This window comes from Eubalaena glacialis, chromosome 11, assembly GCF_028564815.1.
Source record: "Eubalaena glacialis isolate mEubGla1 chromosome 11, mEubGla1.1.hap2.+ XY, whole genome shotgun sequence".
Lineage (NCBI taxonomy): Eukaryota > Metazoa > Chordata > Mammalia > Artiodactyla > Balaenidae > Eubalaena > Eubalaena glacialis.
The window spans coordinates 25,156,470-25,180,117 of NC_083726.1; the positions used below are offsets into that span (position 1 = coordinate 25,156,470).

General features: G+C 36.6%; 1 protein-coding gene and 1 non-coding gene across 3 annotated transcripts in view; one reads left to right on the forward strand and one right to left on the reverse strand.

Moving 5' to 3' along the window:
* Positions 1–23,648, reverse strand: part of CFAP54 (cilia and flagella associated protein 54) — a 303,497-nt gene that overhangs the window by 245,104 nt on the left and 34,745 nt on the right. For both annotated transcript variants that reach the window (XM_061204898.1, XM_061204897.1), the window contains exons 7-16: positions 22,256–22,369; positions 22,031–22,132; positions 17,279–17,477; positions 15,056–15,237; positions 14,816–14,972; positions 13,790–13,875; positions 10,991–11,125; positions 9,797–9,947; positions 5,506–5,582; positions 131–259 (exon numbers count right to left, since the gene is read on the reverse strand). In XM_061204898.1, the coding sequence (XP_061060881.1) occupies positions 131–259; positions 5,506–5,582; positions 9,797–9,947; positions 10,991–11,125; positions 13,790–13,875; positions 14,816–14,972; positions 15,056–15,237; positions 17,279–17,477; positions 22,031–22,132; positions 22,256–22,369 (1,332 nt within the window). The remainder of the gene's footprint in view (positions 1–130; positions 260–5,505; positions 5,583–9,796; positions 9,948–10,990; positions 11,126–13,789; positions 13,876–14,815; positions 14,973–15,055; positions 15,238–17,278; positions 17,478–22,030; positions 22,133–22,255; positions 22,370–23,648) is intronic.
* Positions 5,984–6,090, forward strand: LOC133101864 (U6 spliceosomal RNA). The gene has a single exon (XR_009702750.1). It is a non-coding gene; the product is annotated as a U6 spliceosomal RNA (small nuclear RNA).

The following is a 23,648-nucleotide window of genomic DNA, read 5'->3' on the forward strand; positions in this document are numbered from 1 at the left end:
AAAAGGGGAATATATTTCTGGCCTATGAGAGGGAAGCCACCACAAACCATGCTTTACTTACCTATTTGCAAGGCCAGCCCTCTTCCTAGTTAAGTAAAAGAAGCCTAATGTAAGAGTTTCTCATTCTCACCGTGGCATAGCAATGGTCAACCACTGATGATCCATTTGGCAAAGCAGTTAACATGCAATTCAAATTTATTCCACCAATGGCTTTGTCAAGAAGTTCATAGGCCAAAAATAACTGTTCCTCAGGTTTTTTCTAAAGTAATTTTATAAACAAAACAGAAAAATTAAATTTAAGGGAAAATCATATACAACACTTCCCAACTTTTTAACAATAATTCAAAACCAAATAACAAATTTAAATAGCCTATCCAAGATCAACATCATATTTCTCACTAAGTATATTTGTTTTTGATTAAATGTGGAATACTATTAATAAAGGTAAAATAATAAATACAGTTCATCATTTTTCCAAATATTAAACTTTTCAAAAACATGTATATAACTTCCTTTTATGGTTTTCAAAATTCTGATGGTACCAAATGTATAGGTAAATTTTAAAAATCTAACTCATAATTTGTCATTTTCACATACTTTATTTTGAAAGTTAATTTTTTTTGAATCTCTGAGCTGGAAATCTAGACTTGGAGGCCATCAAATCCAATGGTCTACATTGTGATTTTCAAAAACTAAATACCTTCTATTATAATTATCCTCACAGAGAGACAAATACAGAGAATAACATAAAGAGCAACCAGCTTTGTTCAAACTTTCTAATTTTTCATATTTTCTTCAGAAAATGTTTAGGAAATAAAGCAAACACATAACATGCAGATCATTGAAATCCCCTGTATAACTGTTCATAGTGACTCTCTTCTTCTCTGCCCCTAGAGGTAGCCACCGTCCTTGAATTTGGTTTTTAACCATTCTTTTGCATGTTTTTAAACTTTTACTACATGTGTATGCGTCCATTAACAATATACAATATCACTTTGCATATTTTTAATTCTCTTGTAAAATTCTGCGGTTCACTTTTTTCACTCAACCATATGTCATTGAAATCTTCTCCTGCAACTCAGTGTGTCAGTCAGGGTTTAGTTAGGAACACAGAGCAACTCTAGGTATTGCAAGCAGAAAGGGATTTAATGCACAGTGTTTCGTGTTTGGTAATTGCAATCATTGTTGCTTTTGTTGTGGTCATCCATTTACAATGCTTGGTGTCAGTTTGTCTCTTGTAAAAATAAAATACAGTGTGTGTGTGTGGAAAAAAAAAAAAAGAATCACAGGCTCAGGGTGAATCACAACCCAAATAGTGTAAATTTGAAAAACGGACCTACATGAGGGCAGGTCCAAATTATTTGGAAGAGAGACTTTCTACTGTTTACTCCACTTTCAGTACCCAAATTGAGAAACCTCCCTACCAAATAGGCAGATATTTTTCTAGTCGACTGTTTCCTAAGATGAGTCTTGTAGGCGCTAACTAAATGTGTGAGTCCGAGTTCCAAGCCCCATCCTTCATGTGCCCAAGGCTGATCTCTTGTCCCTAAATGGTTGTTAGTCTAAGTTTCTTTGTAACTGAGTCCATCAACCTACTACAGCATCTATTCATAAACTTACCATTTTGGTTTTCAGTTCCCCTTTCTATTTTGGCCCCTGGAATTTACCTTACTTTCTTGTGAGCTCTGTGGTGTACTTAAGGATATTTGTTCAATTCTGTCCAAAATTTCTAGGTGTTTTGTAGGAAGAGGGTTTTCAGGTCATCTAGTTGTCCATTTTGCCACAAACAGAAGTCTCTAAGGATACCTCTTAACACCAAGGAGCTTCAAAGATGCCCCACACATACCCACCTTCCAACGCTGTCATCATCATCACTACCATCATCTTTGTCATCATCACAGCTAATATTGAATTAAAACACGTTCCAAGTACTGGGCTAAATGCTTTATATGGACTAATTTTTAAATTACCATAATCCTATGAGGTACTTATTAATTATTAAAACTTTATAACCCATTTGTCAAAAATAGCTATGTATTCAGTAAAACTTTAAAGTTTTTTAAAAATATAATCACAATAGCACCTTATATATGTTTTAAATAGTTGCATGTATACATGCAAGATATATAATTTATCCCACCTGCAGACTCTGCTAGGTGAGCATATGGATTTTGGACTCTCCTTACAATAAATTCTCACTCCTCCCCACTTCACTCCCTTCCAAATAGGTCTGAGACTCTAGGTTGAGATTTAGTGCCCTTTGCGAAACATAAGGGAAAAACTGAGTTGCCACCATGTGCCGGTTACTGGTTTCCACAATGTTACCAACATCTCATTTGAACTGTATCACTTAAATACTACCAGTAGAATAGATACTATTGTTATAATTTTACAGATGAGGACACATATTCAAACAGATTAAATAGTTTATTCAAGATCACACAGTCAACATTAAGGTAAGGATTCAACTCCAAGTCTCCCGATACCAACTGCTATGCCCTTAGACCACACCAATGAATCACCCTTACTCCACCTACCACATGCCCCAGTACAGCTGAGCAGGTAGTGTATGGCACAGTTTTAGGGGTGCCATTCACATTGTAGTCATCATAGACTTCTATATTTATTTTGATAATTTCCCAGCAGATGGCAATAAATCATATCAAGGAAAGGGTACATTTTTCTAATTTAAACACAGTAGCAATAGTTCATAAATGGTTTTCAGTTTCTTCATGGTCACCTTCTAAGAAATTCATTTCATTTAGTGCCTTTAATTGCTAGAATTTTTCCATCCAAGCCAAAATCTAGCACTTTGTAACTTCTACTAGTATTCCTATTCCTGCCCTATGAAGCTTCAGAGAATAAGTGCTAGTTCACTAAGTCAGTAATTAGTAAATTCTAGTTTCCTTAAGAATCTACCTGGCAAACTTTTAAGAACCTCACACCTGAATTATAAACTTTTAAGAAACTCACACCTGAAATTATGATTCAATACGCCTAGAATGGGAAATAGGAAGCTACATATTTAGCAAGCACTGTAAATGATCCCTGGAAAAACCATTGGCAGACAGCTATTATGCCCCCTCAATCTCTTATGCAGTTCAAACATTCTCTGTTCCCAATTTAAGACTTCTCAGCTCTCTCTCTTTAGAAGACACAGTATAGCATAAAGAACTCAAAACTGCATTCTCTGAAACCTATTATCAGAAGATGAACATTACATTCAAGAAAGTAAATTCAGAATGCTCCCCCAGTCCTCTGGTACATTCAGGATATTTTATTTGTCCCCAATTTCTTAGGACTTGCATTTTTTATGTATTAGAAGAAAATACTTTATACAAATATCCTGAAGACACTTTTTTTTTAATCAAGAGGCAGCATAGTATAGTGGCTAAATGCCTGAACTTTGAAGGAGACACACCTAAGTTCAAATCCACTTACTGTGCAACCTTGATCAAGTAGAATGTAGTAGTGAAAATGATCACTATGACTACACAAATCAACTCGAGTCAATCTCACAAACACAGTACTGAGATTAAAAAATGAGCTGCAGAAGAATACACAGAGTATGACACCATTTATATAAATTTTAAAACAGTACTCTACTGCTTAAGGATACAAACATGTGTAATAAAAATACTAAAATGCCTGAAATTTATAATCACTCTTTAGAACAGCAGTTACTCCTAGGTAGGGGGAAAAACAATGTGATCAAGAGTAGTTAGTGGAGGAGCTGAGTTTCAACTGTACTAGCTATGTTTTGTTTCTTAAAAGAGTGATGGGGGAATGACTCTTCATTATAATATTCTTTATAATTGTATGTCATATGTTTCAAATGAATTTTTCAGAGAAAACATAGTAATCATGAGGATTAACATTTAGCAACAGGAAAAAGTGCTGGTGGACTCATGTTAAGAAAAAACATTAGAATGTTACTATGTTAAAAATGTGTCTTCTCAGAGCCTAAATCAATGCATGCCATACAGCAGGCTCTCAATAGAGATTTGTTGAATTAGTGAAAGAAAACAGATTATTGTGTTCTGTATTAGACTAAACTTTACATACAAACTTAATAAAACAGCAGTAATAAAAAAAAAAAATGTGAAAAAGAGGGCTTCCCTGGTGGCTCTGTGGTTAAGAATCTGCCTGTCAGTTCAGGGGACACAGGTTCGAGCCCTGGTCCAGGAAGATCCCACATGCCGCAGAGCAACAAAGCCCGTGCACCACAACTACTGAGCCTGTGCTCTAGAGCCCGTGAACCACAACTACTGAGCACACGTGCTGCAACTACTGAAGCCTGCAGGCAGAGCCCGTGCTCTGCAACAAGAGAAGCCACCGCAATGAGAAGCCCGCGCACCGCAACAAAGAGTAGCCCCCGCTCGCCGCAGCTACAGAAAAGCCCACAGGCAGCAACAAAAGACCTAACGCAGCCAAAAATAAAATAAATAAATAAATTTTTTAATTGTGAAAAAGACTAGGAGAAAATATAGAAAATGATAATGTTTAGGTCCATATAGTGAAATTACAGATTTTTTTCTTCATTTTTTGGTACCTTGAAATGCCCTCTAATGTTAACACAACTTTTGTAATTTAAAATTATAGTTTTTAAATTAATCAGGTAAACCAAAATATAGATCACTGGCTTCCTCTCTAGAAAAGTATTTTTCAACTGTAATCCATGAACATTAGCATCCTAAGTAGGTAAAATGAGTTTTATTTTCAATAATGGAACATATGGTATTCTATATCTCCTTGGAAAACCACAGTGCTCATGAGTAAATTAATGCCCCTGAGAAGTCATACAGTAAGGAAGCTATTGTGTTTAATTCAAGTCAGCCAGGGTTACTTGACCCTGGCATCCTTTTCTGAAGGGTAGTACTAGCACCACATAGGACAGAGTTTGCAAAATGCTATTCTAGTTCTTGCCTGTAAATAAATGTTTATTACATATATGAGACAATTCCCTAGGCTCCCATTCAGATCTACAGGTAGGTCAACACAATCCATGATGTACAAAAATAATTCAAATATAGTAAGAAAACTATAATCAAAAAGAGGAATGGCCATTTGTCTCCCTCATCTTCTATCTTCTCTTAAGCTAACATTCACTGAGAACTTGCCACGTGCCAGGGACTGTTCTAGGTGCATTTTAAGCAGGTAGTAACTAATTTAATCTGTCAGAGGTAAATGCTAAGTAGGACATCTCTGCTCTGTGAGTCTATGAATCACAACACATTCAAAATATCAATAGTAATGTAACTATAAATCCTCCTAAGATGCTTTATCTAGCTTATTTTTGGAGCTGATTAGATTTTTTTCTAAAGTAAAAACAAAACGTAGAAAAATGTCCATATAGTTCTCAATGTATACAGAAACCATAATTTCTCAGATATTAAATATTCAAAATTACTTCTATAATTAACCATTATACATTTACAAATTTAATATTATTTGAAAATTAAAATTCATGTTTTTAACTATATTTTCTAAAATATTTTGCAATACCTTTAATATTGGAAGAGTTTCCACACTCCCTTTTGGAGCCCCAAGCAATTCACTAGTCCCTTTCCTTAAAGGTATATCTGAAAAATAGAGAGAAAGAAAGAAAGAGAGGAAGGAAGGAAGGAAGGAAGGAAGGGGAGGAGGGAGGGAGGGAAGGAGAGAGGGAGGAAGGGAGGGAGGGAGGGAGGGAAGGAAGAGAAAAAGGAAAAGGAGGAGAATAAAAAGAAGAAAAATAGGAAGAGGAGGAGGAGAGAGTAGGAGAGAGAGAGAAACAAAGAGAAAGAAGGACCAGAGAAAATAAAAGGATGAAAGAGAAAAATGGAAATATAACAGTGAATCATAATCACAAAGAACATTAAGCTAGTTATCTTTTTACCCATGATTTTAGAAATGATTCAACACTTAGAAGTTGAATAACAAATTATTTCTTCCACATAATTACATTTTGTCTTTATATAAGTTAATTTAAAAGCATCTTGTAGTGCTCACTTTGGCAGCACATATACTAAAATTGGAATGACACAGAGAAGATTAGCATGGCCCCTGCGCAAGGATGACATGCAAATTCGTGAAGTGTTCCATATTTTTAACACAGTATTATGAAGCAATTATACTCCAATAAAGATCTATTTAAATTAATTAAATAAACTGAACACTATGTTCAACTGTACACTTGAGTTTGAAATATAATCAAGATAATAAACCTATTCATCACTCCTAAAAATAAATAAATAAATAAATAAATAAATAAAAGCATCTTGTAATACAACAAACCAACTCAAAAAGCTTGATTATCAGCAAGGTTATATTATGGTAAAGAGATTGGTCTTTCTATATATTCTATAGAAAGTCCACTGAAAAGCATTCAGCAAATAACAGTAAATTTAGACAAATGTCAGAGAAGTCTGGCTTGAATTAGAAAAATATAAACAATAAAAATGTATATGGAAAAAAAAAATGTATATGGCAATGCTAGTTTCCTAGTCTAAAAATTATTCAGTAATTCCAATTAGACAACGAATTATTTAATAAACAGATGAATAAATAAACATCTTGAAGCAGATTATCATAATTAACACACGAAGAATGACTTGTACTTTGTGTTTTATGTGCCAATATGATAATGAGAATAACACTGTTGTAAAAGCTATAAAAATTTATATGTCTAAATGGGGACAACTGCTCATGACATAAATGTAGATGTTTTCAAATTTACAAATGGACTGTGCTCTAATATTGATTAGTTCTTTAGAAATGAAACATTTTAACAAAGGATCAGGATAATAAATTGTATTTAGCCCATTTATAATTGAAGAATATAAAACAATAGTCTCCCAGAAGTAACTAGTAAACAAAATAATAAAATTGAATAAGAAATAGACATTTTTTTTAAAAAGTAATCATTGGACCTTTTGCTTCCAGTAACAGGTAATCTGGAAACATTCTGTTGGTTAGGAACCTGGAAAAATATACTTTTTTTTTTTCATCTGCAAGCTAAGACACTAATTTCAATACAGAGCCAGGATCTTGGGAAGGAAGTATCCTCCGGATCTTGGGAAGAGAGTCCAGGGACTAGAGAATGGCGTTAGAGCTACTTTTCTCACTGAAGACTTTCATCAATTCTGGAGAGGAAAGTTGAGAAGCTGAGTGGTGCTTTGACAGCCTTCAGAGGACACAGCAACAGAGATTGGCATCCAGGGCCCACCAAGGGTGAAAAGCCAGAAGGGGCCACATCCTAGGAGTCAGAGTAACTGAAAATAGGTCGAAGAAAGAGCATCTCAGCTTTAAATTATCTTAATCTCTCAAATTGGAATAATGGGACCCTGGAGTAGTAGTGCCTTCATGCATCTGGTAAAAGCAAGCATAAATCTTCCCTGGAAGAACAGATCATCTAAGGCTTCAAATTACTTTTATAAAATATTTAGCAAATATACTATCTACCACATAATCAAAAATAACCAGAGTAACCAAACAGTCGATGAAGTAAGTCTTCACTTAAGGTATCAATAGAATAAAGGCAGATGGAATGATAGAAGTTAGAAGCCCCTTCTGGCTTACTTACCCCTCCTCCAGTAGCCTTCAACCAATGACAGATAAAGGTACAAATACCACAACCTCCCAGTTCTCTGAAGCATGTTCTATACAGTCTCCTAGAGGTCCCTCGTGGGAATAAGCCCTGTACCCACAACAGCAGCCTTCTCATGAACTTCCTGTACCTTGTATTCGCTTCCTTTCCTTCTCTGTCTCATTTCACCCCACCACCCTGCTTCCCTGGATTGCATTCCAAATAAACTACTATACACAACTCCTTGTCTCAGAATCTGCTTCTGGGGAAACCAACCTAGGAAAAGAGTCAAGCTGACAACACCTGAACTCACTGGTAAATCTTTACATCATAACAAGTGGGACAACCAGGCATTACATGGCTCCTGATGCAATGCAATAGGGAGTATGCATGAAGTATGCTCGCCAAAAAAAATGATACTGGCAAGAATACTTTTTGAAAATGTATCACTTGAATACAAGCAACCTGGTAGATCTAATTACCAGGTAGAGAAACAAGTTAATCAACACCACAAGGATAGAAACAGCCAAATCCAGTATGTGGGAAATCCTACAAGGGGATAATTCAATTTCCTCGGGAGTAAGGAGAGGGGGAACAGCTACAGGTTACAGAGAGAGACTTAAGAGACACATAAGAAAATTAAATGTGTGGGACTGTTTGGATCCTGATTGGAACAAACCAACTTAAGACATTTTTAATACAATCAGGGACATAGGAATTTTTGCTTATTTTGTAAGGTGTAATAACAGTAACATGGTGGTTTTATAAAAAGAAAAAAAACCCTTATCTGTTAGATAGATAGACCAACACACAACACATACACACACAACACATACACGTGTATATGCTGAGGTATTTGCTGGTGAAATGACATGATGTCTGCTTTAAAACACTCCGGGAAAAAAGAAAGTGTTGTCAGGAGAAATGAAATAAGATTAACAAAATATTCATAATTATTGGTACTGGATGATGCATACTCAGTGACTTATTTCACCTCTCTATATTTGAAATTCTACATAATAAAAGTTTTTAAAAAGGGAAAAGCATTTTAAGACAGAATGTGTCAAAAACATGACTTCAAGCCACTGAAAGTGTTAGATAGCCAGAGACCTCTAACCAGTGGTCCTCAAGTTTTGACGTGTATCAAAATCTCCTGGTAAGCTAATGAGGACTAGGAAGGTCCAGGCTAGTTGAAGTATGATAAGCCTGGGCCTTGTATTTTTAACAAGTTCCCAAGTGATATTGATACCAATCAAAGTTTGAGAACCATGGCTGTCAAATTCCATCTGCAAAGCTGCACTCAACAACCGAGAGCCAGATTAGCGAATCTCTGGGAAAACAATTATTACAATAATTATTATCAAATCCCTCACACGTCATATACACTCTGTAAATGGGGTGAAATAGGAAAGTAGACACCCACATGTCTCCCCCACCTCATTTTCTATATGGGAGTTACCTAATGAAACAGATAATTCAGGGGTTCAACCACAGGCAGAAGAAAGAATGAGGCGGGCAGACCAATCCTCTGAGAGAAGGCACCTCCTGGAAGGAGAACAGAATAATGGCAGGAAGGGGTTGGGACAGGGAGAGGAGGAGAATGAGTGGGAAATGGGGGCAAACAGAGGAAGAAGATAAGAAGAAAGGGAAAAGAAGAGAGGCAACAGAATAAATGAAGAAAGAAGGAGAATTTTCAAAGAAGGGAATCAGAAGAGAGACTTAAAAAGAAGACAAAAGGTAGAAGGACATGGATCCATTCAACAAACATTCATCTGAGATCCTCCTCTGTGTCAGGCAATGTGCTGGTACCAAGAATAAAATGGTGACCTGAACACGCTCTCTTCCTTCATGAAGCATCACTCTAGTGGGAAATGGAAGGGGAGGGAGTAGGATAAAAGGGAGGAGAGAAAAGAAAAAAGGAAGAATGGGGGAGGGAGAGAGACAGGGGTAGGTGGACATGAGGAACGGAGAAGGGAAACATCTGAGTGAAGACAAGACACAAAGAGTTCCATCTGCCACTGAACCATAGAGCATATAACCTTTCTTTAACATCAACTTGGTCGAACCTATATTATTTCTATCTTTGATTATAAATCATCACTGAAGCACAATACTGAAATGCCTAGTTTCCATTAACAGATGTTAACCAGTAGTACGATTTATACTTATATGTTCATATGTATATATATATATATTAATGACCTCATATTTTTTCATTCAATATTTTACCTAGAAATTTTTTAAATTTTCTTCTTGGGTTTCCTAAAGACTCCAATATTTCACTTAATCGTAATGCGACCTCTGCCACCACCACAACATCAATGTCTTCCATTTTATAGCAGTGAATTATTTCATTTATCTGCCACAGAAGATAAACCCACTAAAAAGAGAAAATACACAGTATAATCAATTGAAAGTAACTACATTGTAGAAAGAGTCACATTTTGTAAAACTTAGTACTTCCTTGAAATCACCATCTTCTAATCATATGGAATATTATACAGGTACTCCTCCTTATTAGTTTATCTTAATTATAAGTAATATAAAGATCAATAATCCTAATAAGATGATATTTAATGATCCATCTGTTGATATAAATTCACAAAGAAGATTTACTTAAGCTTATAGTCTGCATATTTATAGCCATAATGGAAAATTTATCATATGGTTTATATATATATATATATCAGTGAAGACTATCTGTATCTTCAAAATTCTCATTCTCCCTTCAAAAAGCAGCGGTTAAGATCACTATCAAAGGCCTCCAAAATAGTGAGGGAGAAGCAGGTGTTTCAAGTTCCATGCTGGGTGCCTTGGATGCTTTCATGTCTATAACCCCAAAGCTTAGCACATAAAATTAGCCATCACAGTTTGGGAGCTAAAATGAGAAAACAACATTTATGCACCCACATCATTAGTTTATTAGATATATGATAAAATCATGCCCATGCAACCTTATGTAGCTAATCTTAGGAGGTCTCAGAATCATAGAAGACTCTGTTATTGTTAAAATATTCTCTCCTAAGTTTCCAGGTTATAATATTCACCTGTTCAACTTTCTCCTTTCCAAAGGAGAGAGCCCAAAAATATATTATTGATATCATTACAAAAAAAACTGAAATGCCTTATTTGTATTTTCTATTATTAACCTTCTTAATGAATATATCCAAGTTCATATAACCTTAAACATACTGTATTTACTCCTCCCTTAAAAACCTGAAACACCTCCCTGCTTCCCAAAATTAAATTGGGGCAGAAGTGCAGGGAATACAGTTAAAGGAAAGGCTCACTCACCACTACATTTAAAGAATAGTATTGATAATTATGCGGGTGGGTAAATAGGGAAAATTTAGGTTTGAAATGTGCATCACAAATTAAATTAGCAATAACAAAAAGCATATGAAGAGAAACAAAAAGGAATACTTTATTAGTACTGATTTTCTGGGTGAATTTTGCATAGTCATTTCTGGACACATTGACCCGCTGAATTCCTACTTTGCATTTCTGCCATAGGAACATTATCATGTCCACAACGATTTCTTTATCAGGCTGAGCATTCTGAAAACAAAAGTGGTAAAGTAAATTGATAAGAACAGTAAGATACAGAGATATAGGTATACAACATTTAATGTGTGCCAGGCAACATTCTCAGAGCTTGATACTTACTGCAGTGAACTAAATGTCTGTGTCAACTCAAAATTCTTATGTTGAATTCCTAACTCTCAAAGCAATGGTATTAGGAGGTGCCTTTAGGAGGCAACTGGTATGAGGGTGGGGCCCTCATGAATGAGAATAGTGCCCTTATAAAAGGGACCCCAGAAAGAGAGTAAGAGACTCCTTTCTGCCAAGTGAAGACACAGCAAGAAGACAGCCATCTATGAACCAGGAGGCAGCTGACACCTTGATGGTGGATTTCTCAGCCTCCAGAACTGTGAGAAATAAATATTTGTTGTGTAAGCCAACCAGTCTATGCTATCTTTGTTATAGAAGCTCGAATAGACTAAGACATATACCAGCTCATTTAATCCTCATAACAACCTATGAAGTGAGTACTATTACTATCATCCCCACTTTACAGATGAGCAAACTGAAGCACAACAAGATGACGTGGTTTTTCCTAAGATAAAATGAAAGAAAGTAGCAGAGCCAGGATTCAAACCCAAGCAGTCTACCTCTAGAGACCTCACTCTTAACTGCTCTAGGTTACTTGACCTCTCTAAAAAGAACAGTTCCAAATATTTTTAGGCAAGTTATGTAAACCTACCAGTTTCATCCAGATTTGAAGTGTGTATACACTTCTTTCTTTTTAAAATTTCTGTATTAAAATAATAAAGAAGGGACTTCCCTGGTGACGCAGTGGTTAAGAATCCGCCTGCCAAGGCAGGGGACACGATTCAATCCCTGGTCCAGGAAGATCCCACATACCGTGGAGCAACTAAGCCCATGCGCCACAACTACTGAACCTGAGCTCTAGAGCCCATGAGCCACAGCTACTGAGCCTGCGTGCCACAACTACTGAAGCCTGCACGCCTAGAGCCCATGCTCCACAACAAGAGAAGCCACCGCAATGAGAAGCCTGCGCACCGCAATGAAGAGTAGCCCCCACTTGCCGCAACTAGAGAAAGCCCACGCACAGCAACGAAGACCCAATGCAGCCAAAAATAAATAAATAAATAAATACTAATAAAGAATGGAGAAGTGGAGAAACTAGTATGGGGAGAGGGAATGGGGAGCTGGGAAAAGTTATGGAAAAGAAGAAAAGACAGAGATGAAGGAACTAAACCGAACATCACACTGGATATCAACAGATGACCCAAATCAAGTATATCTCCTCTCAGTTCAGTTACTTTGGCTCTTTCCAAAAGAAAAATAAGTTATTCACTATATATGAACTAGAAAGATAATGAGTTTATCATTAAAATATACCAAACCTCGAGCTCCTTTGGGGCAGCTCTAAGACTTATTTCGAATACGCGGTACCTTAGTACAGTGCTTGGGAACACAACAGAGCTCAAAAAATGTTTACTGAATTGAACTGAACTAAGATACACATGGTTTTTTAAAAAGCAGAAAGATGAAAATTCCATGCGCTTTTCAGCCTTGATTGGAATTTTTTGGTTTGGTTTGCCCACTATAATAAGTATATTTGCTATCAAATACCTTTCTTTCAAAAATTAAACACCTGTCACAGATTATAACAAACTAATAAATGAAGGAATAGAAAATATTATAAGAGTGGAACTTCTCAAGTCCCTTACTGTGTTTCACTTGCCTGAACAATAGTGAATACAATGCTCTATAACTGTGGTTTTCAAACATTTTTTTATAACAGTAAAACCAAATTTTCCAAGGAAATTCCCTCAGAATCTCAACATTGTATACAAAAACTAATAGGAACAGCTTAGGGTGTTATGACCTAAAGCTGGCTCCTGAGGAGCCTCAGAGAAGCTCTGGGGGGGGGGGGGGTCCCTGGAATTCAGTTTAAAACCAGTGCTGTACTAGTTTTGCTTAAATATCCATACCCACAAATCGTCATTTCTAAATACTGGCCATTGTGTGCTAAGTGACTCCAAATAATAACCAGGCTTTGTACTCAGGGACTGGAAAGCAGTATTTTAAGAATATTAACTCTCACTAAAACCACTGCCTCATTTCCTTCATCATTAGAAATATAGCTAGCCTCCTCAGTGCTTTGTGTCCACCTAGAGGGGTAGGATAGGGAGGGTGGGAGAGAGAAGCAAGAGGGAGGAGATATGGGGATGTATGTACATGTACAGCTGATTCACTTTGTTATACAGCAGAAACTAACACACCATTGTAAAGTAATTATACTCCAATAAAGATGTTAAAAAAAATGCAAGAAAGAAGAAAAACTACACGTATATACAAGAAAAAAAATAAGAAAATCATATGTTAGAGAAAATAGATGGTAGAACGAGTCTTAAGTTTAAGAATAAATCTGGCAAAAAAAAAAAAAAGAAAAAGAAATATAGCTAGCCTTGGAATTTCCCAAGAAGGAAGAGACTGATGCCCAAAATGATGACAATAATAAAAACAGATTTAAAATTACAAGTCAGGATATAAATCGATCTCTTCTTCTAATGATTAAACGATACAGAATTTCAGCAAGGTAAAATTCCTGTGATTTTTAAATCTGGCTTTAAATTAAGTAAAAGAGCCTCCTTTGACACCATTACAAATTATCCAAAATAGCTTTTTCACCTGTGGAGAGCCACAGACACAGGAATACAAGGTTGCCGCCAAATGGAAAATGTCTTCTGAATATGCACAAGTCTTCACAGAAGTATCTCAATTTATAAAATACAGGAAAATGAAACAAAAAATTTCGTTACAAAATTTCAAATAGAAAAGGCATAGAAACACAGAAATTCTACAAAAGTGACATAAATGATATCTGGGCAAATAGTATATCAATAAGACACTTTAAATGCCTCTGTGTGAAAACTAATCTAAGTAGGCTCTAATTCAATTAAAATGGACTATTAATATTTTCATTAATCTGCAATCTGTATGCCAACTATATCCATAATGGAATTGAGAAGGTTTATAATATTAAAACATATAGGGCAGTTGAAATAAAAATAACAAAGGTATCTATTCAGAAACCATTAGGAGGAAAAAAAAAAAGCATCGTTACTTGGTACAAATTATTTACCACAGTTTAGCAGCCATTCAATGCCTTAAGAATACGATAAAACATAAAAGTATAGGATTAAATAATTCTCTAAAAAACAGAGGCTGCAGATTTTCAATTATATACACAATGACTTTTAAGACGTAAAAAGTTTTAGAATGGAAAACTCTGCATGCTGGAAACAGTGAGGAGACCTCCAAACCTTCCCTTACCAAAGTGAACTGATAGATTTGATTTGCTGACCTGCTGGCCTCTCACTGATAAGGCAGCAGCTAAGCAGAGCCTCATTCTTCTACTCAAAACCATGACTCAAAATAAAATCCAGCATCCATACAAGGCCTAGGAACCTGCAAGATCAGGCACCCAGCTATTTCCCTGAGCTCACCTCCTACCGCATTCTCAAATGACAGCACCACCACTAGCGCACTCCAACCATACATGCCTCCTTGCTATTATTTCAACAATCAAGCACACTCTCACTCAGGGCCTTTGCACTTCCTGCTCCCTCTGCCTTGAACATTCTTTCTCTCATCTCACCTGTAGAGAGCATATAAAGTCATCTTAATTTTTCAAAAATGCCAATAAATACTCACCATGAAGAGCAATTTTTTTAACGTAAACTTGACCTCCTTTGAAGTTTTCGAGGGGAAAGATCAAACCTTTGTTTCTCTTTACGTTGATTAAAGGTTCTATTGCAATAAGAAGAATTAAATCTTTCTCTGCTTTCTTTGACTCTGGATCATCCTGCCTCTAAGAAAAGTATATCCCACAATTAATTACTTCAATGTCATGTTAATAAAATAAAAACAAAGTAATTATTTTGCATATATTACCTGGAGAAAATCAATAAGCTGCCCAGCTGCAGATTCAAATAAACTCCATTCCTCGTAAGTAAAAGCTAGTTTTATAAATTTCACGGCAGCATCCACAGAAATAACATTTTTCCTTCTTATAATAAGTTCCAGAAGAGAAGATTTTGGAAAATCAAGCATGCCATCTGCACTGGTATTTGACACTAGAAAAGGAAGGAGAGGGGTTTGGATGTCATTTGTGCAAAGAAATATTTACTACATATTAAATATCAGACACTGCCAGGCTAGGTAAACAACAGAAAAGACGCAAACACAACCCCTACCTTCACAGAGCTCGCACGCAGGTTGGGGTAACAAGGAATCTTAGGGGGCAAATACCTTGGTGCTGTGCGGACAAGTAAGAAAGGCATCGGACAGAGGTTTGGAGTAGGAGGTCGGTCAGGGAAGGCCACCCCAGAGGGAGGAACATGGAATCTCAAAAAGAGAGGATTAGCAAGAGTTAACTAGTGAAACAGACAGCTAGATATTACAGACTGGGAGCTCAGAAAAGAGATCTCAAATAGGGATATAGCTTTAGAGTCATCATTACATACCCACAGTAAATGGGCAACAGACGGCTGCCTAGGACAGAGCAGCAAGGAACCCCAACAAGTAAGAGAAGGGCTGCGGGAGCAAAGGCTGCAAGGGAGAGCGTTTAAAGAGAAAGGAGTAGTCAACAGCAACAAATACTACAGAGAGCAAAGGGAAGAAAAACACTGACTTTCAAATTGAACAAGAAGGAGGTTGTCCCTGACACTCTCTGTCCACGACAGAAGACCGCCAAGTACAAGCAGGAAGGAAAGAATTTGGGACAGTGAAAACAGACAATTCCTTCAATAAATCTGACTCTAACAAGAGGAAGAAATACAGGGGAGGAAGCTGGATAGGGATGAAGGGCAGTTTGCAGAGATTAGGCCCAAAGACCTAAAGAGGAGGAGAAGGAACATTCCTTCCACTTTAATGACAGACAGTGGATGAAGGTAAATTTTCAGGTGTGGGTGAAGGAAGTCAAGGGAATTCTCCTCTGAGATCTTGTATCTTCCTTGTGAGGAAAAGATGAGCCCAAACTGCGGCACAGAGGCTCCCTGCCCTGAGATGGGTGCACACGTGCACACACACACACACATCCTAAGCTCACTTAGATGATCATGATGATGTTATAAACAATTTTATGAAAATTTTAAAATATAGATAAAATCAAAGTACTATTTACAAAACAGAAGATTTTCTTTAAAGGAAAAGAAATTCTAAATCATTTTATATCTATGGAAGAAATGTAATCCATAGTTAAAAACATTTCCACAAAGAGAATTCTAGGTCCAAATGCCTTCACCAGCGAATTCAAACATTTGGGAAGAAATAACACAAATCTGACACAAACTCCTCCAGATAATTGAAAAAGAGGGCAGAACTCTCAACTCTTATTATGAGGCAAACATGACCTTGAGAGCAAAACCCAAAAACGATATTATAAGAAAGGAAATCTCTCTCATGAACAGAGAAGCAGAAATATTAAACACTAGCAAGAAAATCAAGCAATATATCAAAAGGATAATCCTCACTGCCAGATTAAGTTTATTCCAAAAATATGGAGTAATTAAAAATTAGATAAGCAATCAATGTAATGTACCACATTAATAGAAATAAAAGACAAATCCAATCGATTAACTCAATAAATCTCAATAAACCCATAAAAAAGGTTTTGATAAAATTCAACAACTATTCAGGATTAAAAACAAACAAAACTCTTAGCAAACCAAGAATAAAAGAAACTTCATTAATCTCAAACAGGGTATCTAAAAATATCCTTCAGCAAATATCAAAATTAATGATAAAATACTGAAAGCTTTCCATCTGAGATCATAAATGAGACAAGGATATCTGCTATCACCACTGCCATCCCATGTTTTACTGGAGAGCCTATCCAGTGCAAAATAAGTCAAGAAATGCAAGAAAGAAGAAATTAAAAGGTTAAGAATTGGAAAGAAACATAATTGTCATTATTCACAGATAATATGATTGTATACATAAAAAATCCAAAACAAAATCTACTAATACATTATTTGAATTATCCATTGAGTCTAGCAAGGTTGCTGAATTCAAGATCAATAAAAATCGGTATCAGTTTCTTAGGTATGGACTACCGTGCTAAAATTTTTGTTATTCATGTTCTACCATAAAATATTATTTTAACAACATATTTACTTATTAAAAGTTCTTTTCCTGCTATAAACAGTTCTGAGACAACATCATGGACTTCTACTTCATCTGTAACAACAGGTCCAGTTTGTAGTGTTCGCCGGTTTGAGTCAGAGAGAGCCTCCAAGACAGCCAGAAACCGGGATGCAGTGCTATCAAACATCTCATCCAACAACCGTTCTGTGACAGTACGTGGCCACGGCAACTGGAATAAAAAAAAAAAAAAAAATACGGCTCACTTTTTTAAAGTTCCACAATGTTCGATAGTATAAGGCGAAGACAAGTAAGGTGTGTTTCATTAACGCTAAAAGAGAGAGTGGTTGGTCTGTTGATGAGATGGCTGCTTTTACGGTTTTCATTTTTTGAGGTGTCACTCCAGACTTTATTAAAGTTTATGTCATGCTGACATTACATCAAAAACGTTGCCATCTCTTTATATGTTTGTGTTTCCAAAGCAGCCTAAAAAGGCTATTTATTAATAAATGGCAGCATCAGTCTCTATATGGTTTGTGGTACCTCCATTACAGCCTTTAGGAACTGATACTCAAACTTTGGTTGCCTCAAAATCTCTCAGGAGCTCTTTTTAGATTCACAGACCAAATCTCCAGAGATTCAGTGAGTCTGGGTGGGACATTTTTAGTAAACACTGGAGGAAATTCTAATGCAGAAGGTCCCCAAACCCAAATTTGAAACACTATTTTATAGTATAAATAACAGGTCTTATGGTAGCTAACTCTAAAGAAGAGTTGACCAGCTGTATACAAGTAAGCCAGAGCCAGTTAGAGCCACGTGCGAATCCCTAGCCACTGTGCTTTGTGTCGGCCCAGAATGATTTCACCCCAAGCAGATGTCCTGCCTCCACACTTTAGTCTTCTCTCTGACAAATGACCTGTTCTCTGTACTTAGATTACCAGGAAACAAGAAAGGTAGCTCTAGTTGGCTTTTCTAGAACCCATGTCCAGTTAGAGGATATCCATATTTCCCACGATTTCCTTGCTTCATTCCTCTTCCTGGGGCAAAGTCAGAAAGACGGAAAAGCAAAAGCAGGGATAAAGCTGCTTTGGACTATTTTTCCCCAAACAAAAACTTCCCTGCTTATTAGCTTCTATGTGCTTTCAACCCTTAGGTTAACTGATATGTTAAAAACCTCAGTAAAGCTTAAGCTTCATGCCCTGCCCTCTCTTGCTTTACAAACAGATGTCAGGGTTTCTTCTAAGATGTTTGCTATGGGTTAAAACAGAGCTTTAAAAAATTATATTTAAACAGCATAATAAACTTCCTAATAATTAGAAGCATTCAAAATGAAATGGTAAAACCCAAATAAATTACAGTGAAATTGTTTTTTAAAATATCCTAGAAAAACTAGCAAAAAGTGAACTAGAGCTATAGATTTATCAGAGCTATAGATGAATAACAAGCAAAAGATTTTAAAATATAAATATTTAAAAAGATCTACAAAAAAATATTTAAAGCTAACGCAATTTAAAAAACACTAGATTGTCAAGCATGACAAGCAAAATATTAATCTCTATAAAAACAATGAGCCTGGTGGTGGGATGAATTGGGAGATTGGGATTGACATATATACACTAATATGTATAAAATAGATAACTAATAAGAACCTGCTGTATAAAAAAATAAAATAAAATAAAATTCAAAAAAAAAACTGTAGGCATAATGAAAAAAAAATGAGCCTATTCAAATACATTTTAAAAATTAAAATCTCTAGTAGATAAATGGTCAAAGCTGTAAAAGATAATTCACCTGAAAAGAAAATATAAAGAGTAAACACAAATATAAGGGAAAGTTGGATCAAAATAATAAAGTTAAAACAAGCCACTTTATGAAAACTGAATTATTTTAAAAATTAAGAAATAATAATAATATCAAAATGATAATAGCTTGTGGTGAAATTGGTACATGTGGGTTGTCACCTTGGAGTACTCATTTCGGAAATCAATTTGGCAATATATATCAAGAGAAATAAAAGTGTTTGTAACATTATTCAAATTCTACACCTTGAATTTTGCCCACAGGAAATAAAAGAAAGAAAAAATAATATACCTGAAGATGTTGATTACAGCAATATTTATAACAGCAAAGAATAGGAAAACAACTAAAATACTAGTAATAAAAAGTATTAGACAAATCCTGGTACATGTACTGCATAGGGTATACTAAACCATCTTTTAAATTGTCAAGATGGATGAGAAGCTGAATGATGTAACCCATGCAGTCAGTTCCAACCCTAAACACCATGGCTTCCATGACATCGGTGCCATGAGATGTATTATGTTAATTCCCCAACATAATACATCCACCCCATTCAAGCTCAGTTTCTCACTGTCTCACTGTCTACCAAAAGTCGTTGCTTACTTTTGCTTCCAAGCTATGTTCACGTTCTTTTTTTTTTTTTTTTTATAAATTTATTTATTTATTTATTTTTGGCTGTGTTGGGTCTTCGTTTCTGTGCTAGGGCTTTCTCCAGTTGCGGCGAGTGGGGGCCACTCTTCATCGCGGTGCGCGGGCCTCTCACTGTCGCGGCCTCTCCTGTTGCGGAGCACGGGCTCCAGGCGCAGGCTCAGTGGTCGTGGCTCACGGGCCTAGCCGCTCTGCGGCATGTGGGATCTTCCCAGACCAGGGCTCAAACCCGTGTCCCCTGCATTGGCAGGCAGATTCCTAACCACTGCGCCACCAGGGAAGCCCTATGTTCACGTTCTTGTCCTTTACTTAGAATGTTTTCCCCCCTTCTCCCTGTCTAATCAAATCCTGCTTGTTATTCCAACGCCATTCAAAAAAGAATTTCGACTTCATCTTTTCTATGTGCCACCACTCTTGACCCACAGTAGGCCTTCAATACATGGCTACTGAATGAATGAATGAAAAATAGTAATAGCTCATACAGCTGAGGACCTACCACGTGCCAGGAACATTCTAAGGGCTTTACATGTAACTCATTTAATCACCACCATTATTTCCTTCTTAATTCTTATCACAAGCTATAATTTACTTATTTATTTATTATGTAATTTCTCCACTAGAAGGTAACCTCTACGTATCTTGTTCACAGAGCAGGTACTTTAAAAATATTTATTGAATGAACCACTAAATGGTCAATCATTAGAAGTCTGAATTAGCAGTCCTATAAAACAATGCTTTGAAAGTCAAAATGATTCACTGTGAGTTAACAACTGTCCTACAAACTCAGAAATTTTCTGTAAAATGGATTTAATGCACACTGAAATACTTTCTTTTGTAGAAACAGCAGAACGATTTCATAAATTTAAAGCAGAACATTCTGCAAAAATATGCCTCCTGCTCTCTAACAAACGCTACAGCATTACTACTTAACAATACCAGATACAGGCTATTCAGCAACTCATCCAAGGAATTATCTATAATTTGGCAAGCTACCACCCCCACCAATTACACACCACTGGTCAGTAAGGGATATGATTTAAAAGGAGGTACGAACTACATGCCTGGGCTCAGTACTCAATTTATCTCAGAGACACTAAGTAGCAATAGAAAGCTACCATGTCCAAATAATATTTGTATTTAAATATGATTTATTTAAAAGAGAAAAAGAGAATTCCTCTCAAATATTATAAGAAGAAATGAGGAAAGAGAATGGCAGTCATTGGGGAAGTTAGAATACACTGGGCTAGAGACCTGGGTTCTGGTTCCGGTGCTGCCAGCAGCTGGCTTAAATACTCTGGGCTTTATTTTCCCCGTCTGTAATAGAAAAGGACTGAACCAAATGATTTCTAAAATTCCTTCCAGGTTCTGAGATTCTACTACTCTTCTGTCAGAAAGTGCTCATCTTCTTCCCCCTCACTTTCATTTTCAGTCCCAAAGAAGCTCATAAAAGAGAGTTTACAACTGTCTAGAATGGTCAGGGAACACTTCAAAGAAATACAGAGCTGGGACTTAAGGAACACTGAGATTCAGAATGGCCAGAGGGAAGACAGTGGGAGAAGGAAAAAGGCAGAAGGGAGAAAGGGCAGAGGATCCCACAGGCATATCTATGTCCCACTCCTCTCCCTGGGAGCCCTTAGTGCTGTTGGCCAAACATACTTGTGGCCAAGAGGGGCCATGTGAGGAGTTCTGAGCACGTTAGAAAGGAGGCTGCTGTCACTTCCATGCTGAGCATCACTGCCTGTGTGAGGTCCTCCAGAGCTCTCTTAGGCGCCCTCTGGCAGAACGACCCGGCAATTTTCCAAATGAGGACTGCTCCTCAACCTGGCCCTGAGCATCGGTCATGAGCAGAGCTCCTGATAACTATAATAATGTTTGACTCCAGTGGGAAATAAATTGTTTTAAGCCACTGAGACATGGGGTTTGTTTGCTGCTCCAGTATAACCTACACCCTAAACACTCCCAAAGGAGAAACCAGAAGCTGATAAGAAAAGGTGCCTCCACCTCTTCTCCATCCTCAATGCCTTTGAAGCTGACACCAAGTGGTCAAAAGGCCTCTGCAGCACCACTCAGAAGCCTGTGCATTTGAACCTTTCCCAGGCTCTTCAGCTTCTTGGCCTTTAATGTTACAAAACTGGGATTGTGCGAAGGTACAAAAGCTTTGAGAAAGGGATGAAGCAAGGCCGTGTCCAAATTGGGAAGGCATTCTTCTATTTGCCATTGGTGCAGGGATTAGGGGGCAGGATTTAATACTTAGTGTCTAGGCTTAAAAGACAGAGAGGTATAACACAAACGCACTGCAAAAAGAGTCTAAAACAGAGAAGACGTTCTGAGACTTACAGTTTGTGCTTCCTTTAGGTTAACTCTTATCTTTGGTCTAAAGAAACTTTTGTTTTTTCTTCTAGATTCGAATACTCCCCTTTTGAAGATCATGACTGCCATCTGCCTCAAAAAGAAGAATTATATATGAAGTAACAATGGGATGTACTTTTCAGCTACTAATATTAAGTACTTAATCATTTGTAGAGTACAGTAAATTTCTTTTATTTCATGAAATTTTTATACCTTTATCGTGGCCTCTCTATAATATCCTCTGGATTCTTCCTGTGATTGTGAGGAACTCATTAATTCCAGTTGCCTTAACTCATCAATTTTAGCCAAAGCACGCCGAGCAAATGCCTACATGCAATTAAAATAAATTTAATTCATAATAAGTTATAGTGATTAAAAATGTATCAAGACAGTATGCTTTATTCTCCCAGACATTTGATTTAATTGGTGAATTAAACTCTAGGCTGATGCTGATTCTTTAGAACATGGTAGCTGTCCTGTCAATCATTTCCGAGATGCACCACTAATTTCTGTAAATCTAAAGTTAATAAAATGTCGGATATACTAACTTTATTAATTAATTCAAAAAGTAAGGAAAGTCAAATTCTGGGCTAAACAGCAGCTTCATATACATGATCACTTCTCTGGCATTGTACGCACGTGCGCGCGCGCGCGCGCGCGCGCACACACACACACACACACACACACACACACACACCCCCTCCTCAGTGCTCTTCTCAAATTCTAACCTTTCTACCAAAACAAGCTGTATTATCTATTCAATTATTCACACTGTCCACTAAATTGTGAGGTCCTTAAAGGGTCTTATTCATTTTGGGATTTCCAGTACCCAACATATAGGAAGTATTTATTAATACCTGAGGAAAGGAAGCAGGCTAGCTTATTTAATCAGTTCACCATTATTATAATTCTTTAGCAATAACAGCAAAACAAGTTCAATTCATGCAATTTATTTTACTAGTTCTTTGAAGTACTTTATTTATAATTTATGATTTTTCATGAAGATGCTTCTAGAACACAATAGTAACATAAAGGGTTACATTTTCCAATAAGAAAAAATTCCAATAGGAATCAAATGGTCAAAACTATGCAAACATTTCGATCCCTGATAAAATTTAATAGCTATAGAAACATGCCACCACTAGTACACTAAAACTAACTACGCATATATGGTGAGTAGTTTCTAGAATGTATCCTAGGCTAGAAAAAGTATCCCACAAGGGCTGTATTAAGCTGTTCTCCTGCTGAAATCCAGCCCACCCTGTACTCAGCAAGCTATGCACACTGGTGCAGGGATAGGTTCGCCCAAAGGAAAGGGTGCCTGTTTCTAATTCTCACCAGGACCCCATCCAATGACAAGCCAAGTACCACGTACCATAACGAGAGTGCCTGTTTTCATTTGCACAGAGGTGTGGCATAGGCCAATAGAAGCCCCAACCAGTTAAGTTATAGTTCAAATATTCAATCAAAAATATGTATAGGAAAAGAGGAAAAATAAGAAATAGAGTATACTAAATAAATGGTGGTAGGAAGCAGAGAAACAAGACAAATGGATGGTAGGTGGCATGGAACACAGTAACTAAACAGGGAAAGAAAGTAGCTTGCA